Genomic DNA, 18673 nt, shown 5'->3' on the forward strand with positions numbered 1-18673 from the left:
CCATAGAAACTATCTATATAGGCTTGTCAAGCTGCTCTGATGCAGTGCCTGCATTGTCAGGATAGTGTAATTTCAGCATGGAAAGTTTACGTAGAATCTATGATAAATACCAACATAGAAATTTTAGTGTGAGGAAATCTAACCGATAGATGCATGCAGATTAGAGATTTTTAAGATGTGTGTGGCATGTTATGTTATTGTGGAATTTTAAGAAATTGCTGCAGTTACAAATCGCTTCATTTGTCACAGGCGCTAGAATTTCTTTTTATGGATTATGTATGTTATTAATGTTACCGAGCATCTGCATGTGCCATAAAATCACAACTTTTATGGCGTGAAATGAGGCCGTTTAGCCCGTCATTTCTGCATAGCTACCCAATGAGCATTGTAACATACTGCCATTTATAGGAGCACGTATAGACCGTTTGTCCCTTCTGGACTGCTCTGCCATTCAGCATGATTGTGGCTGATTATTGAAATCAATATCCTGTTCTCATTTCATCCTATATCCTTTTGATTCCTTTAGTCCTTAGAACAATGTTTATCTCCTTCTTGGAAATATACTATGCTTTAGCCTCAACTGCTTTGTCTGGCAGAGAATTCCACAGCTTCACCACTCTCCAGATGAAGATTTTTCATCGGGAACATCCTTTGCCCTCTGTGGTCTTGTTAGAATTTTATAGACTTCTAAGAAATCCACCCCCCCCCCGCCCAGCCACCTCATTTTTGTTTTTCAACTCTGGTGAATGTACTCCTATCTGTCTTCATATGTCAGGCTCCCATCCCAGGAATCAGTCGGTAAACGTACGTAGCAAGAATGTTCCTCCTCAGATGAGGAGACCCAAAACTGCATACAGTACTCCATGTGGTCTTACCAAGGTCTTGAACAAATCAGGCAAGACATCCCTGCACCAGTACGCAAATCCTTATGCTATGAAGGCCAGCATACTGTTTGCCTTCACCACCTGCTGCACCTGCATGTTTACTTTCAGTGACTGGTATACAAGGACACGTAGGGTTTGTTGTACCTCTATTCCTCCCCAATCTGCCTATCTTTCTCCCCACACGCTTTTCCCCCATGCCGAACTGGCTGACGTTACCATGAAGAACTCTCCTTCTCAACCTCCTCTCCTCATCTGAGATGTATTGACCCTCCGGTTAAACTACTACATCCCTCTTTGCCAAGATGACTTCCACTACTGTGTCCATGTGGGCTTGCAAGTTTATTTCCTTTGAGCTTTTGAGTTGTGATGTCCAGAATTCGGGACATTTCTCCAGCTGAGGCCTAACTAGTGATTTATGGTCTCTACGTAGAAAGCCAAGGATTCTGATGGTAGTATAACTAATACACCGTGTATGAAGGAGTAATTGGATATTGAGCGTTTGGCTTGATGAGTGAAGAACATATTTTCCTTGTGTTCACAGCACTCTCAGCGTTTGCCAGAAAGGCATCGTAATCACCATCTGTTTGGCAGTGGAAAGAACCATCCTGAAAACTGGTGGAAGGCCTTGGGTCAGCAGCTTATTATTGAGGGCTTCCTGCAAGAAAAATCCAGCTTCAACAAATTTGCTACTGTAAATACTCTGACTGTGAAGGTTAGCTTGCTTTATTTTGTGCTCTTACTGGGATCCTCAGGATTGTTACAAATTATTCGAATACACTCAGTGTCCAATTTTCTGTGTTCAGTTGGATGTGCAAAAGAGAAATACAATGCTTTCCAAATGGAAGTCATGTAAAATTCACAAACCTAGATTTGGTGGAAGATGTAGATTTGACACCATGTGCTAAAGCCAAATCAATTAACTATATATTCATCCTAGGGAGATGAACCAATGTTTGTAATCAGTTTCCTGGCAAATGGAATTGATGTTTCAGTTTTCAATCCCAATCAAAATGTCCCCTTTTTTTTTGAAAATAAAGTTACAAAAACAGTTTTGAAATTATTTTCTCATCATTTGTTTCATGTGACATTGTTTGGGAACTACACTTTTTTCTTAAGAGAACTGCTCCATATTTCTCCAAATTGAAACATGCGAGTTGAGTTATCTGTAACCAATAGCTGTTTGCTATTTTTTACATGTCTATTATTTCCCTTCTGCACTCAACAGCTTCTCAATTGTATCAAAAGTAAGCTCCTAAATTTATTTAATTTTTAATTTTCAAGTTTCAGTAACCAATCTCGCCAAGTGCAGAAAGGAAGGCCTGCATTTACATCAACTTACATGATTGTGAGAAATCCCAGAGTGTCACCCAATAAAATATTTTTGAAATGTAGGCACTATAATTTCAGGTATGCAGTAAACAAATGTTGTCTGTCTCTAACTAGTCCATTTGCTTCCAAATGTGGATATATCCTGTTCCTCAGTAGCTTCTCCAAGAGCTTCCCCACCACAGATGTCAGACTCACTGGTGTATAATTTCCTGGATTATCCTCTCTTCCTTCCTTAAACAAGGGAACAATATTGGTTAATCTCCAATCCTCTGGAATCTTGTCTGTGGTCAAGGAAGATGTGAAGGTATCTGCTAATGCCTCAGCTATTTCTTCTCTTGCCTGTCACAGAAACTTGGGATAGATCCCATCAGGCCCTGGGCACTTGTCTACCTTAATGCAACTCAGGATACCCAAAACCACCACCTTTTTAATATATTGACATTCTCTAGTATATTCTACATCTGGCCTGTGCTGCTTTACATTGGAACACTTGATGCTACCATTGACACTTCGAATAGCATTCACTAAAGGCTATCAATGTGATAGGCCCCTAGAAAATAAAAATGCTAATGTAATTCATAGGTGCTACCAGGAAGGATCTTGCGCTGTTGTCTGTGCAAATTGTCTGTTGATTGTCAGCCCTGCTTGAGGTTTCTCAACATGTTTTTTGACTGTTGAGGCTGCCTGACAAAAAAATACACAAGTAAATTGACCCTCAAAACTCAGTAGGTTCAATACACTTTTAATTACAAAACACTAGAGCAAAGGTTTTGGAAATATATTCCAAATGAAATCACGAAACCTGAAGCACTCCCCTAAAGGACATATTCTTTGGTTTATAGAAGAACTGTTTATTATGGAATATGTAAAATCATTGCATGTAAATTTGCCGGAGGATTTCAGTACAGTGTATTAAACAGAATGTGCACAAATGCATTGGTTCCCACTTAAGCAATAGCCAAAATCTGTACTCTCTTTCTTTTAAATTATGCCATTATAATTTATATTTGTACAGGGAAGAACTTGGCTGGATAAGGCAGCTAATGAATCCTGCCGCACTCTACTACTTCAGGCCACTAAAGAACTGTGCCTACCTATTCCACCCAAAGTGTATGTATAATGTATCCATTTTCATTTGCTACTTGCTTCTCCAATACCGACATCATTTTAAAACTGCTTGATGATTTCACTTGTGCTTTATTTCCTTGCAGTCAGGTTCAATCTCCAGCCTTGCCTTCTGTACCCTCTCAACAGTCTTCTCCGTCGGCCAGTCGTTTGAAGCTTCAGGTCTTTATTTCTTGTTTAATTTGCTTCTTGGATAGTAATCACTGAGAATTGCCTTTGATCTCCCATCACAGAGATTGGCATAATGAGATTTAGTCTTAGTATTTCTTAAGTGAACATTGTTTATAGGCTTTTTGCTTTGTATATTATCACATCTGTAGTACAGATTTTTGTTCAGTAACCTCTTTCATTCTTTCAGCCCTGTGAAGTTTATATTTCAGTTGATATTGGTTATTTGTGAGATTATTAGTTGCTGTCACTTGAATCTATGACCTTCCTCAGTGGTATTGGGAATAATTGACAGACAGTAACTGACTGTAGGGCATTGTGTCAGTTAATGAACACAGTGTTGCAAGTATATTCCAGCCAAAAAAAGATGACCACATTCAAATATTTAAAACAAAAGTGTTTTTGAGTTGATTGAATTTGTTATCTCCAGCAGTGGTCTCGTAAGACTTTGAGAACTGATCTCATCCCTTAGAAATTATTTCCTTTTCATAATTTCATTCTCAAAAATTTGTACCTCTGAAATGATTACAACTGTTGGGTGGACTAGATGGTTGCAAACATAAGAAACTGTTAAATTTATTTATAAGTAATAGTATATGAAGCCAAATATGTGTGCAATGTTTTGTTTTAAAAAAAGTTACATCTCAAAGATGGTGATACATCAGTTCTTTGTCACCCATGACTGTGCAGGCATTACCATGTGTCCATAGCCACAGAACAATTAACAAAGGTGCCAAGTATTTAAAAATTTTTTAAAAAGTCGTCTGTACATTCCACAAGTATTACCCGGGAGACATGACCCTTTCCCATTGTATTAATCATGCAAAATTATAAAATAAAATAAGCCTAGTTAATTAGGTGACGTACAAGGCTTTTACTTAGGTTACAGAAATGTATTTAAATTGAACTGGAAGATCAAGCTTTCTTAAACTCCTAAGTTAGATTCCCCACATTGTGGAAACAGGCCCTTCGGCCTGACAAGTCCACACTGCCCCTTACAGCATCCCACCTAGACTCATCCCCCTATAACCCACACACCCCTGAACACTACAGGCAATTTAGGTGTGGATGAACCAGATGCAAAATGAAAACATGATTTTTTTTTTGCAATATTTAAAAAAACAAGTTGCAATAATTTAAACTGAACAACATAATCAACCCAGTACAGTAGGATTTGAATTAAAACATGATATAATTTTGAATTAAGAGACTAGGTTAAGAGCTGTAGACATTCAAGCATTGCTTACTGCATCAAAATGTTGCTTTAATTTTTTCATACTTGCTATTCTAATCGCTCTTTTAAGAGCAAATGAAAATTTATTACGAATATGTGCAGCTTGTGCTAGTGCTACTTCCCAAAAAAATTTAACTTGGGGCTGAGACTTTCATCCAGTCTTGGTTGAATTTTCACCCAGATGGTACTTTAATCTAATGTGTTTTTGTGTTATTTATCCTCTCAGTGATCTTTTATAAGGCAGCAAAGGCATACTTGCATTTCATTGTGTGCTTTATGCAAGCATAACCTGACTAAGAAATATTGTTTGGCTTTTGAAAAATCCACAAAGTAAGTGATGCAATATGACAAAAATACTGCAATGATGCGCTCTATTAACTTCAAAGAAGTCTCTTAGAGAAAAAATCCAGTTGTGTTTTTTTTATATAACCAAAATTAAAATAATCACATTTTTAAAACATAGAATGGATTGGGATATTGTTAGTTTTACGGGAAGTCCACTGACCGAAATATGATAGAATTAGTTTAAATTGTGTTGTAAATGAGAGCAGAATAAAATAGCGCACTGCATTATCAGCAGTAATACGTTGCATGTTGAATAATGCAGTGTCAAAACCAAGTAATACTAAGTTTCACAAGGCACAGAATATTTAGAATCAGTAATTATTTTGCAATTTAGTTAACGATTTACTTCAGCCTACAATATGCCTGAAGATAAGCTCAGTACCATGGAAGAAATATATATTATTTCTCAAGTACCTCCCTACTCTCTCTCTGCATCCTACATTGCTTGCATTATTTTCTTCTAATTTATTGTAAACTATTCTGCTGTCTTTCACCCACCTAGTCACATTTCTTTCACTTGTTGTTACTGCTCATGGAAAGATTATTTCCCTAGTTCCCATTAGCAAATTTACTGGCTCTTTTGCTTTATTTGCTATTGCTAGTCAGCTATTTGTATGAATTCCTCATTTCATAAAACAGAGATGGTGCAGTGGTTTTACATAGCTGAATGCTGGTTTTGTGACAGGAAGCCACTGAATATTGAATTACGAAGGTCAGGCACTAAATGGTGGCCAGCCAACAATGCCCACATCCTGCAAACAAATTTTAAAGCAGGCGTTCAATAGGGATGAGGAATGAAACATGTTGTGTGGGGTGGTCAAAGGCTTTCCTGATGGTGAATTAGAGACAATGATAAAAGTTCGATCACTTCCCACAGGGATCACCTCTGTCAGTCCAATCAGATAAAAGAATTAATTTCATTCCTCAACTTAACTCTTCCTATCATTTTGTTCATATTGCTTTGCATTTTAATTATATATGTAGTACATTTTAAATTTGTTTCATTGGATCAATTGTACTTTTTTTTTCAATTTTCTTTTAGAAGAAGTCACTGCAAGACAAGTTTGGACGGGAGAAGGGAAAAGAGAATGAAATGTTGTTTCCAGCAGCTGCAGTTAAAAGGTACAACTGCCTGTGTCTCTGAGGGGTATATAATGCTGTGATATATGGCAAGTTGTTCAGTCTAATTGTGATTGGAAAATCTGGCCTCTGCTGTCTTAGTTGGCAGGATAAAATGAACAGCCAATTTTATTGCCAAGGAAAGACTGAATCATAACCAGGAGTAAAAGCAAAGTATTGCAGATGCTAGAAATCTAAACAAAAGTGCAAAGTTCTGGAGAAACTCTGATCTGGCAGCACCTTTTGGAGAGTTAATATTTCGAGCCTGGTATAACTCGTCATTTCTGCCAACTTTTTCCAGCATTCTTTGTGTTTCTTTGAATTATGACCTGGGACATGTGATGGGACTCCTTTTGCCACCATAGTTCACAAATTGGCAACATTTACAGAATTGGTAGCTTCTTTAAAAGTAATGCAACAGGAGTTGAACTCCTAATTAAGCCTAGAGAAATAGTATTGCTTTAAAAAAGTACATTTTGTCGAAGCTTTTTACCTTGTGCTCATTAGGACATCTTGCAAGAATATTGTTCAAGGGAAAATAAACATTTTTATTATACACTGTACAAGAGGAGAGTGTTGAATGGTTGACAAATGGACTTTGTTTCAATGTTTGTGGATCTGGTGCTATTCAAGAAGTGTAATGGCCTTGTGGTTTTATTGTTAGACTATACATCCAGAGACCCAACTAATGTTCAAATCCGGTTGCGGCAGATCGTTCAATTTGATTTCAATGACAACCTGGAATGAAGAGTCTAATGATGACCCTGAAACCATTGCCAATTGTCAGGAGAAAACCCATCTGGTACACTGATGTCGTTTAGCGAGAAAATTGCCGTCCTTACCTGGTCTGGCTTACATGCAAGTCCAGACACGCAGCAACACAGTTGACTTTTAACTGCCCTCTGAATAATTAGGGATGGACAATAAATGCTGGTCTAGCTAGTGATGCTCATGTCCTGTGAATGAGTTTTTAAAAAAATGTTAAGTGGGCAGTTTTGGTGTCAAATATGAATTAAAAACCAAAAGAACTGTGGATGCTGTAAATCAGAAACTAAAACAGAAATTGCTGGAAAAGCTCAGCAGACCTGGTAGCATCTGTGAAGAGAAATCAGAGTTAACATTTTAGGTCCAGTAACCCTTCCTTAGAACTGATGGTAGCCAGGAAAATGTCAGAAGCCTTGGTGTCAGAATGTCAAATGTCAGAAGCCAAGCTGCTTGAGTGTTCTTGTAGATGCACTGATCTCGGGAGTATTCCATCACACTCCTGTACCTTGTAGATGATGGACAGGCTTTGGGGAGTTGGGAGGTGGGTTGCTCACTGCAAGATCCTAGCTTCTGATCTTCTCATGTAGCCACAGTACTTGTATGATTAGGCCAATTCAGTTTCTGGTTGGTGGTAACCTCCCCACACGGTTCATAGTTGATAGACTTCTCGTTTACATGTCACAAAGATGTGTGTGCAAGTCCTGTTCTAGACCTGAAACACACAAATGTCAAGGCAGTCTGGTGCAGGGATCACTGCTTTGTTACAGCTGCTGCCTTTCTTGTGTGGATGTGAAAGATGCTATGGCAGTATTTGAAGGAGTACAAGAGAGTTATCCCTATTGTCCTAGTGAATATTTATCCCTCAATCAGCATTTTAAAAGAAAATAATTACCTAATGATTATAAAATTGTTGCAGTGCTCAAATTACATGCCACATTTCCACTGTTAGAATCGTGTCTGTGCTTCACAAGTCCTTTATTAGCGGTGAAGTGCTATGAAATATCATGTGGTAATGTATAAATACAAGTCTTTAAAAAAGCTGAAATAGTGGCATCTTTATATTCTTCTCCTCAGCCGTTTCTTTGTTCCACATTCGCCTGGCTCACCTGTAAAATCCATTCCCTCTCAACAAGTCACATCACCTAAGCAACTGGAACTGGAAGTAAGTAATTTAGTTTAGCCGAATGTTTGCTGTACATCTCTGAACTACTGAAGTTTTTTTATTAAAGATATTTTCATACGCAAATGGGTAAAACCCCCCCCAAGGCATTTTTTTTTGTATATTTACTTGTACAATATATTCTTGATGAGGGTGCTCTCTTTCCCAGAATTCCTCTCAGTACCTCTTCATCAACAACACTGTCCTAAGGCTTTTCATAAAAGCAATATAAGGTCAAGTATGATAGAAAGATATGTGAAAAGGTATGAGATCAAATAATCAAAACCTTGGTCAAAGACTTCGATTTTAAGAAGTATCTTTAAAGGATCAAAGTGAGGCAGTGTGGAGAAGAGGTTTGAGGAGGGATTTCTAGAGTTTGCAGCCTGGGCAACTGAAGGCATAATCTCCAATGGTAGAACATGTGAAATTTGAGATCTAGAAGTTGAGGAGCATAGATATCTCAGAGGATTGTTAGGCTGAAGAAGATTTCAGAGACCAGGATTTGTAAACAAGAATGGGAATTTTAAAATGATTTCATGTCATCAGGAGCCGAAGTAAATCAGTGAGCTCTGGGGTAATAAGAAAAGTGGGCTTGGTGTCAATTACACATGGACATCTGCGTTTTGGATAGCCTTAAATTAGATTAAATTAAAATTAGCCTTAAATTGAGATGCTGCCCATTGGAATAGCTGTTTCTATTGGTATCGAAAGATTCAATGAAGGTTTCAGCAGCCGATTAAAAGACTTTGAGTCATGTTTTAATGGTTGGAATAGAGTGTCTTTTGAGATGAGTTGAATGGATGTTCAGGCTACCAGAAGATTGAAATAATTTACCTTTGCATTTGCTTATATTTTTGGTTTGGAAGTCATTATCTGCAACGGCGATGGAAGTAGGGTTGATGAATGCTTTCAGAAGGAATTTGCCTCGGCACTTGAGGGAAATTAATTTGCAGAGCTTCAGGATAGAGTAGAGGGAAGTAGAACCGGTTAGTAGGCAGTTACAGAGAGGTGGGAGAGACTTGATGGGCTGAATTATCTCCTAGGCAGTAATGATTCTATGACTTGTGAATCAAGCAGTTATCAGTTAGATAGTTATCAAAAATAATTCAGTTGCTTGCAAAAGAGCATATTGGTGCTATGTACGCAGTGGCTCCCATGTTTGAACTTTTTTTATTTCTTCTTTTATGTAGAACATGCATCTCAGGTAGAACTCAGTCTACCAGATGATACTGAGAGAGAATTGGTTACTGGTACACCAGTCTGGTCCCAAGTATCTTTTTCCTAATGCGGTAGTTGAGCACCAACAAGAGTTTGATACATTAACTCATTGATGTTGAGACTCCGTTGTGAATAACAAATGTTCTTCTCCATTTGGGAAAATGTAACATGTCATTGACTTGGCCCCAAGTTTACTTCCTTTATTTTGAAGAGACATGCCTGAAATTCAGCACATGAACCTCAAGTAATATTTTATTACTGCTTCTACTCTTGTGATTTTTTTTTAGAATTCGCATGTCTCTTACATCGTTCTTCTTTTTGATCTGTCTAGAGGATGCGAGAAGTTTGCGTTTATCTTTTGTTGCTTCCTGTGGAGAATGACATAGTAATTGCAACCAATCAGTCTTTATCCTCCACCTGAGCACTGGCATCAGCCCCTATGCCTGCTCTGTTCCCAAATCTTTATGTCCCCTTTATTAAACCACCTATCTAACTTATGATCTCTGGTCTGAACACTAACTCTAGGCCGATTAGAGACCTTGAATATTATCCTGTATTAACCAGCTAAATGATTTCCAGGATGCTTGTTCTTTTACTGCGAAGGCACAGATGTGACCAGATGTGCTTTTAAACCGGTTGGGTACAAGGCTAAATGTTCAGTTTCAGCAGAATTATCTGATATTTTGCATCAGATTGGCTAACCCATTTGACTGAAAAGTTAATTCTAAACGTGGGATTTAAGGCACACTTCTGGCTCCGTTTCGGTTTATTTCGAAGACCTACTCATTCTGTCTTCTTTTCAGTGAAACATTAATCTGAGGCTTCGTTTGACTTTTACATGGTCATAAAAGATCCCATGACGTTTTCAAATGCCCTTGCTAATGATTCCTGTTTAACCAATGTGGTAGAAAGCCGTTAAATGAACAATGATTCGCTAAATATTTTTTATTCGCTTGACCGTTTATTCTTTTTGAGTTGTTCCCCCGACTTTGGCGATTGTTGATGATCATCACAAAAATAATAATTTGACTTTTTATAATTTAGGAATATTTCCTGGAGTTTTCAGTTGCATAGGTTTGATAAAAACTTCCACAACTCCAAAAGAAGTTTTGGAATCATACTATTCTGCAATCTTGAGCAGCATCAGAAAGCACGTACTAGGTGAAATTGTGTCACAAGGATTACCGAACATCTACAAAGTATCTGTAGTCACTCATCTACACGATCTAAGTGTGTTTCTTAACTTTCCAGCTGTGATGTTAGCTTTGAATTTTGAAATCAGCATGGAATATGACTAACAAACTGGTAATGATTTTATGCGCATATATAAAACTATACTATGCACTAGTTAATTTCTAGCTTTTGAACCCATATATTGCACAGCTTACATATTGTATTCTTTGGATATTCGTGAGTTAATAACAGAGCACTAAATTTTGAATAAAGTGCCTGAGTTTTTGTCGATAATGGTTGTAAAACTGTAATGTTCCATTTTTCTGGGGAATTATGTCTAGTAGTTTATATTTTTGCATGAAAAGTGTAGCATTTTAATTTGTGAAAGTTGTCTTGATTGATTAATGACAACATGATCACGGCATCAATTCAGTAATTGATGCATCAATTTTATTTTAGACAAACGATGAGACTTCATACAATTAAGTTTTCATTTGTACTCTGCATGTTTTGGGAATTTCCCTTCTTCTCATCAATGTTATAAACTCAATGTGCAAGCACATGGTTTTAAAAATGGCACAACAACAATTGCATCATTAATGGTTAATGGTAAGTGTTGTAGAAATAAACTGTCAGGGCCTAAATAAATAATCATATTAGACAATGTAGCCTATTTGATCTTATAGTCTGATTTGTTGTATGTCGTATTCTTGATTACTCTAATTCTGTTCTGCTGGCCTTGTCCTTCACCCCTACAAACTGGAACTAATGCAAAATACTGCTGCCTTTATCCTTTTTCACATTGGGTCCCACAGATCTGTTGCCTCATACTGACAAATATTGGCTCATAGTTTCCTACTGGTGCAGATTAAAAATTTCTATCCTCGTGTTTAATCCTGCTACTGACTCATATCTCTTCTTTTTCCTGTAAATCTTTTTCTTTGAACACTGCTTTCCTCTTTCTCCAATCTCCTCCACCCCATTATTTCTGGGCCTTTCTTAAGCCCTCTGAGTTTGCATCATCTTTGATAACTGCTTTACAGTTGCTAGTTTCATCAGTTTATAACTCATCCATCCTGGTATATTTTATTTTGTCTGAACCGTCCATTTATTTATTCATTGCACTTCTGCAAATTAGCAGTTGAACCTACTACCCAACCCCATCCAGTCACCCTTTTTATTCATGGTTTTTACTTTGATGATTGTGCTTTTTTAACAAACACTTTTGCTAATAAAATAACCTTTGTCTTATGAAAAGGTTTTTAGCATTCCAAGTATAGTTCATGTTCTTTCCATCATACTTGTTCTTCCTTTGTGTCATTTTGTCAACAGGGCAAGTTATATAGCAGACTGTTAGCAGCAAGACAGAAAATTGCCAATGAGAAGGATGTTCCTCCAGCTATTTTGGCGACAAATAAAGTACTCCTAGACTTTGCCAAGATAAGGTATGTTAAGTGTATTAATTCTAGGCTGTAAAACTGAGTACAGCTTGCTTATTACAGCTGATCAATCAGCTAATGACTTTTTTGTCACTTTTAAAGTGATATACAGCAAAATTCACATTGCCTGGTACCAACCAACTGGAATCTCTGCCGCCCAAAGGCATCGCTGTTAATATATAAAATATTAATGTTGCTTGTGAAGTGAGCATAAAGCAAGCAATTGAAGTACTTTTTCCTCTGTGTTTACAGTGAAAAGTCTTAAATGTGCAGAGTCTGTAAGCCTTTGCAAGATGAGGTAGGAAGTGGGAGTACTTTTCTTGTCATCAAGGCCACACTGACTGAAGAGTCTGAGCAAAACTACAATCAATGGGAATTGGTGGGAGGAGTCTCTCCAGTGGTTGGAGTCATACCTGGCACAAGGGAAAATGGTTAAGGTTGTTGAGGGTCAGAGATCTCAACTGTAATACATCTCTGCCAGGAATTCCTCCGTGTAGTTAGTGTCTTAAGTTCAAACATGGTAAGTTGCTGCATCAGTGGCCTAATCTCCGTTGTAAAGTTAGAAGTGGGGATGTTTGCCCTTAATTTACAATGTAGCAAGACCTGGACAAAGCCAGGTTTGGGCTGACAAGTGGCAAGAAGTATTTGTGCTCCGTTAGAGGCCAGCAAAGACCACCTCTAATAGGAGAGAATCCAGCCATGACTTTCTGTCATTCAACACAACACAATGACCATTGTTGAATGCCTAGTTATCAGTGTCCCACTTGAACGGATGATTGCAGCTCCACCAATAGTATAGAAGCTTGGCATCATCCAGAACATTCACTCGCTCCACCATTGATTTGATTTATTTTTGTCACATGTACTGAGATACAGTTAAAAGTAGTGTTTTGTGTACACTAGGGTAATACAACAGAATGTAGAATACAGAGTTACAGCTACAGAGAAAGTGCAAAGAAAGATCACCTCCAAGATATGAGAGTTGATATGTTCAAAAGTTCTGTTTACAACAGGGAAGAAGCTGTTCTTGAATCTGTTGGAATGTGTTTTCAAACCTTTGTGTTCTGCACAATTGAAAAGAGTGGAACAGAGTATAACCAGGGGTGGGGGGGGGGGTGGGGAAGAGTCTTTTGATTATGTTGGCTGCTTCTCCAAGAGATTGACACTCAAAGCAGCAGTATTTACCATCTGCAAGATGCGCTGCAGAAATTCACCAAGTCTCCAATTGTGCCTTCTAAACCCATGACCACTATCATCTGTAGGGAGAAGGGCCGCAGACAGGTGGTGGTGCTGCCATCTGCAAGTTCATTTCTAAGCCACTCACTGTTCTCACCTGGAAATGCATTGCCCGTCCTTCTGTGTTACTGGGTCAGAATCCTGGAACTGACTCTGTAATGGCACCACAGTGTACCTACACCAAATGGACTGCATCAGTTCAGGAACGTAATTCACTACCAACTTCTCAAAGGAACCTTGGGATATGGACAAAATGCTGGTCTAGCTAGCAAAGCCACATTCCATAAATAAATAAATTAAATATTGTTTTATTCTCTCCATGGCCTCTAGAGGGATTAATAAATGAATTTTCTGAAACTTGCTAATTTGCAATGTTATAGGTATAAAACCAGTGTAAAGAATGAATTACCTGGAAACATCAGCGTAATCTAAAGAGATCAGCTTGTGGTCCTCCCCAAATTTGGGAGCAAACTTCTAAGAGTGCTATTTCACTTCACGTTCTTAATAGCTTTCCTGCATGTCTTTGCAAAATAGTGGTTGCATTTTCACAGAAAGGCATCTGTTCCAGAAAGAAAGAAGCAAGCCAGCAAAGGATGAACCACTCTATTCACTCATATCTCTAAGGGCCTCTGGTTGGACTTTAGAGACACAGCAAACTGCCTTTTGTGTGGGTGCTTTCAAATTATCTAGAATTATAACCCTGGCTACCTGAAAAGAGACCATGCTGATTTAGTAAAATACCCCACTCATGTAGTGCTGACCAGTTGCAAAAAGTTTCAGATCCACAGTGGATCACCCAAGATTAAAATAAATGTGCATCTCTCCTTTCTCTTCCTCGTCCAGTCCAGGTCCCAGCACTTCTACCACTCTATTTAAGCAATACTTATTTTATTACCCCATCACAATGGTCTCTGGTCAAAGTGGGCACAGATTATTTTAAAAACAAACAATTATTATTGAGAATTATTGTCTCTTTCATTTTCTTTGACTGTTTTAATTTGCTGATTATGAGAATACGGCAAAAAAATGGCTATGCAGCAGTCAGAGGTGAAGGATATCATGTAGCAAAATCTCCAGAACAGGTTGAACCAGAGTTTTATGTCCTATCTGCCCAACAAATCCATTTTAATCCTCACTCATTGTCCAAAACCATCCCTGTATACGTGTGACTAGATACCCTTTAGGATCCCACTTTTTTTAAGTATGTTATTTATTGCTTTCCAAACACCAATAAATACACCATGCACCCATACCTAAGTACTTCTCTTTCCTAAAAAAAACTGTCTGTGAGGCATGGGCTAGCCACCTGTTTACAGATGTATACTGTTAAACCTAATGAACCGCTGTCTTTCAATTTCAACCTGGATTCTGGATGCAAGAGGAGCATTCTTACCAGTAAAATTATTGGGAAGTGGGACAGAAAAATCAACAGTTAACACTCTGTGTCTGATGAAATGCTTGCTGCATTTTGTGGCAATTAGTCGTTCGAGGATACAGGGAGCCTGGACTGCTGACATTAAAATGGTCCCTTTTTGAATTTCAGGTGTGTGGTACTTTGCTCTTTTGAAAGATACAGTCCCATGGTGTTTTCTAAGTTCCGAGCAGGCTTATTTTTGACTGCTTTTCTATTTGCATTTCACTCAATGCAGTTAAGTGTTTGCTGGATAGTTCTTCATCTGTACTCTACTTTCTGTAATCGTTAGTCTTTTTATAAATGCTTTGCTTTCGTTCCTACCCTTGTTTAACTTGCATTACTGAGATTTGTGAATATATATGAGGATTTATAAATGGACTGCCTAATTGAGATGAGATGGAGGGGATTGTGGGAGGCCAACAAATGCATGTGTAATAATGGGATGTGTTATGGCCACACCTATTAACATCGCTGTCTTTGTTTACAGCTGCCTGACATGTTGAAGGGGCACTATCTTCACCATCACTATTTAGCATAGTTGCATCATGCTCTGCACAGTTACACACAGATGCTGCATCCCTGCACGAAGCTTTGATGCTACTGGTGTGTTTCAAATCACTTATCACAGTCACAAATGAAGTGACATATGACTGCTTGCAAGAGATAGCCTCATCATTTTTGCAATGTCATTACTGATGGAATGCACAAAACCCAGGAGCAATCTTAAAGACCCTGTTTATCTTACTTTGTTTCTGATGCCAGAATGTCCCTTCATTTGAATTTATTCATTGACCTATTTAGATTTCTAGAAGGCCTTTGACAAGGTAGCGCACAGGAATCTGCTAAATAAGATAAAAGCCCATGATGTTGGGGCATGGTTAGAGGATTGGCTGAAGGCAGAATGTGGGGATAAAGGAGTCTTTTTGGATGCCAGTTGGTGACAAATGGAATTCCACAGGGAACAATGTGGGATTGCACTATTCATGTTATATATTAATGATCTGGATGACGGAAGCGGAGGCATTGTTGCATGTGTTTGTACATGATGCAAAGATAGGTGGAGGAGCAGGTAGTGTTGAGGAACCAGGGAGGATTTGGACAGGCGAAAGGAGTGGGCAAAGAAGTGGCAGATGGAACACGATGTGGGAAAATGCAAGATTATGCACTTTGGGAGGAATAAAAGCACAGACTGTTTTCTAAATGGGGGAAAGGGCTTTAGAAATATGAAGCACAAGGGGACTTAGGAGTTCATTTCCGAATTCTCTTACGGTTAACATGTAGAGTTAGTCGGCAGTTATGAAGGCAAATACAATGTTAATATTCATGTTGAGAAGGCAAGAACACAACAACTGAGGCTGTTCTATGGCTTTGGAATTTGGAATACTGTGAGCAGTGTTGGTTACCCTATCTAAGGAAGTTTGTGCTGGCCTTGAAGGGGGTCCAGAGGAGGTTCAGGCACTAGAATACTTAGATGCCTGGATAGAGAGGACGTAGAAAAGTTTCCACTTGTAAAAGACTGAGACCCGAGGGCACAATCTCAAAGTGAAGGCTTGACCCGTTAGAACTGAGATGAGGCGGAATTCCTTCAGCTAGAGGGTGGTAAATCTGTGGCACTTGGCCACAGAAGGCTGTATGAAGTCGTTGAATACATTTAAGAGAGATGGATAGGTTTTTGAGTAAGGGGATCAAAGGTTATGGGGAAAAGGCAGGAAAATGGGATTGAGAAGCATTTTTAGGCAGGAGTGAATGGCTGAGCAGACACGATGGACCAGATGGCCTAATTCTGTTCCAATATCATATGGCCACTTGTAATCAATTAATTAGGGATTTAAGTGATTGCATTGGCTCAGCCAACAGGCAGGCCGACTCTTTATTAAACAGTTTTGTGTCCATGTTGGTATTATGGACAATTTATCGACTTTCCTGCCAGCAATACAGCATGCTGTGTAATAGCAACCATCATCCTTTATGGACTGCTGCCTAAACTTGATCTTACACATCCCAGCTGATTAAAGAGCATACTGAGCTCATTGGGCAGGTTTTTCGTGTGCCAGTAGCCTGATCAGATAGGACAGGAAGGAGCTCCTTGTGCAAAATGGAGACTTATTCTCCTTCCAGATTGAACTGTGAAGCACAGGCTCAGATCCATTGTTGCAAGTTTCAAAGAGTATTAGAATCATCAGCTTCTCACTCCCGTGTCTTGTATTTGGCACAAGTTTTACATTAGTGCATTTACAAACCAGCCTTTTTGCATCTGTAAGATGTATTCAGGAGAACAAGATGTTGGGAGCTTGGGTTTGATTTATAACAGGCTAAAGCGTAGAATCTTCTAACAAATACAAGAAGCTTACTTTGCCACTGTTAAGGTATTGTTGGAGTTTAATTTCTCAAAGTTTGTTACTTTTAACCTTTTATATTTTAAATGTCAATTCATTTTTGTCCTAATTGGAAAGGTTGATGTGATACTGACCTGTCCTTGTATGGATTCTAGACTCATTTCAGTTGTGTGTTTAGCTAAAGCAAACTGGCTTTGTGACTTATGTACAAGTGAATTAAGCTGGGTCCTGGTTCTGCGGGAATCCAACAGAACTGAGTGGTCAAAAGAGTTAAAATAACTGCGTTAAGCTTAATTAATGCTTTAACCTGAGCTGGATGTCTTGCAACTGTTCTTATCTTTTCCACCTTCATTCACGAGACTGCACAAGTCTTATTATTTTTATTTCCCTTCTTCTGACCACAGGCCGTCGACTACTGACAATCTGAAACGAATTGATGGGGTATCTGAAGCTAAATCTGGTGTATTAGCTCCCCTCTTGAATACCATCAGGGAATTCTGTCAAGCCAATGAATTGGAGGTATGTTGTGAAATGTTATTTCAATTAATTTTATCCCTTGTTATTTGAAAGTTTTTAAGATATAGACACGTACTTCTACAAAATTATTGGGGTCTAATGTTGGCCATCCACACTTTGAACCAATGCTATTGATTGGCAGTAAGAGAAAATTGTTGTATGACTTTTCTTTCTTGGTTTTTTAACTTCTTTCCACTTTTTTTTGTCTTTATTCACTTTAAACCGGTGCCAATACCTTTGTATATACTCTTTGCTGGCAGCTTGTAAGCACCCAGTAAATAAAAACAGTTCTGGATGTGAGTTTGCTCGCTGAGCTGGAAGGTTAGTTTTCAGACGTTTCGTCACCATTCTAGGTGGCAACATCAGTGAGCCTCCGATGTAGCGCTGGTGTTATGTGCTGCTTTCTATTTATCGGTTTAGTTTTCCTTGGGTTTGGTGATGTCATATCCTGTATTGATGATGTCATTTCCTGTTCTTTTTCTGAGAGGATAGTAGATGGGCTCCAAATCAGTGCTTGTTGATGGAGTTCTGGTTGGAACGCCACCAACAAACTCATTGATTTGGAGCCCATCTACTATCCTCTCAGAAAAAGAACAGGAAATGACATCACCAACCCAAGGAAACCTAAACAGATAAATAGAAAGCGGGACATAACACCAGCGCTTCACTGGAGGCTCACTGATGATGCCACCTGGAATGGTGACAAAACGTCTGAAAACTAACCTTCCAGCTCAGCGAGCAAACTCACATCCAGAACCTCAACCTGAGCTACAAATCTTCTCAACTCACTGTATAAAAACTTCCCCTGAGAAATAGCAGAAAACCTCATTTACAAAGACTTCTCAAGTGCATTTGGACCATCTTACCTTGTGCTTTGTGCAGTCTAGAGGAAATAGATTCATTGTCAGTTCAGTGTTGAATTGGCATAAGCAATTCAAAATACTCAAGTCTGCAAACTTTTAAAAAAAAAACTCAATTTGCATGCAAGCTTATAGATTAAGTGTGATTCTGGACTCTGCTGTCCCATTTGATAAATTTATAGCTAATCAGACTTTGGCCTCAATTTCACTTTCCTGCCCACCCCTGCACCTTGCAACTCCCTTGTCAGTGAAGAATCTGTGTCCTTCTGCCTTAAATATTCAGTAACTCTACATCTTCCATGCTGTGAGGAAGAGAATTCTTCAAATAAATGATCTTCTGAGAGAAAATCTTA

At 38.5% G+C, this 18673-nt stretch overlaps 1 protein-coding gene across 7 annotated transcripts in view; it reads left to right on the forward strand.

Annotated features, from left to right (window-relative positions):
• wrn (WRN RecQ like helicase) overlaps positions 1-18673 on the forward strand; it is a 110938-nt gene that overhangs the window by 58636 nt on the left and 33629 nt on the right. For 6 of the 7 annotated variants that reach the window (XM_048560679.2, XM_048560851.2, XM_048560764.2 and 3 more), the window contains 7 exons: positions 1426-1596; positions 3229-3323; positions 3425-3500; positions 6128-6207; positions 8044-8131; positions 11852-11964; positions 17349-17463. In XM_048560679.2, coding sequence (XP_048416636.1) covers positions 1426-1596; positions 3229-3323; positions 3425-3500; positions 6128-6207; positions 8044-8131; positions 11852-11964; positions 17349-17463 — 738 coding nt within the window. The remainder of the gene's footprint in view (positions 1-1425; positions 1597-3228; positions 3324-3424; positions 3501-6127; positions 6208-8043; positions 8132-11851; positions 11965-17348; positions 17464-18673) is intronic. The other variant, XM_048560934.2, reaches the window with a different exon arrangement.

The sequence above is a fragment of the Stegostoma tigrinum genome, chromosome 1 (genome assembly GCF_030684315.1).
Source record: "Stegostoma tigrinum isolate sSteTig4 chromosome 1, sSteTig4.hap1, whole genome shotgun sequence".
NCBI classification, from domain to species: domain Eukaryota; kingdom Metazoa; phylum Chordata; class Chondrichthyes; order Orectolobiformes; family Stegostomatidae; genus Stegostoma; species Stegostoma tigrinum.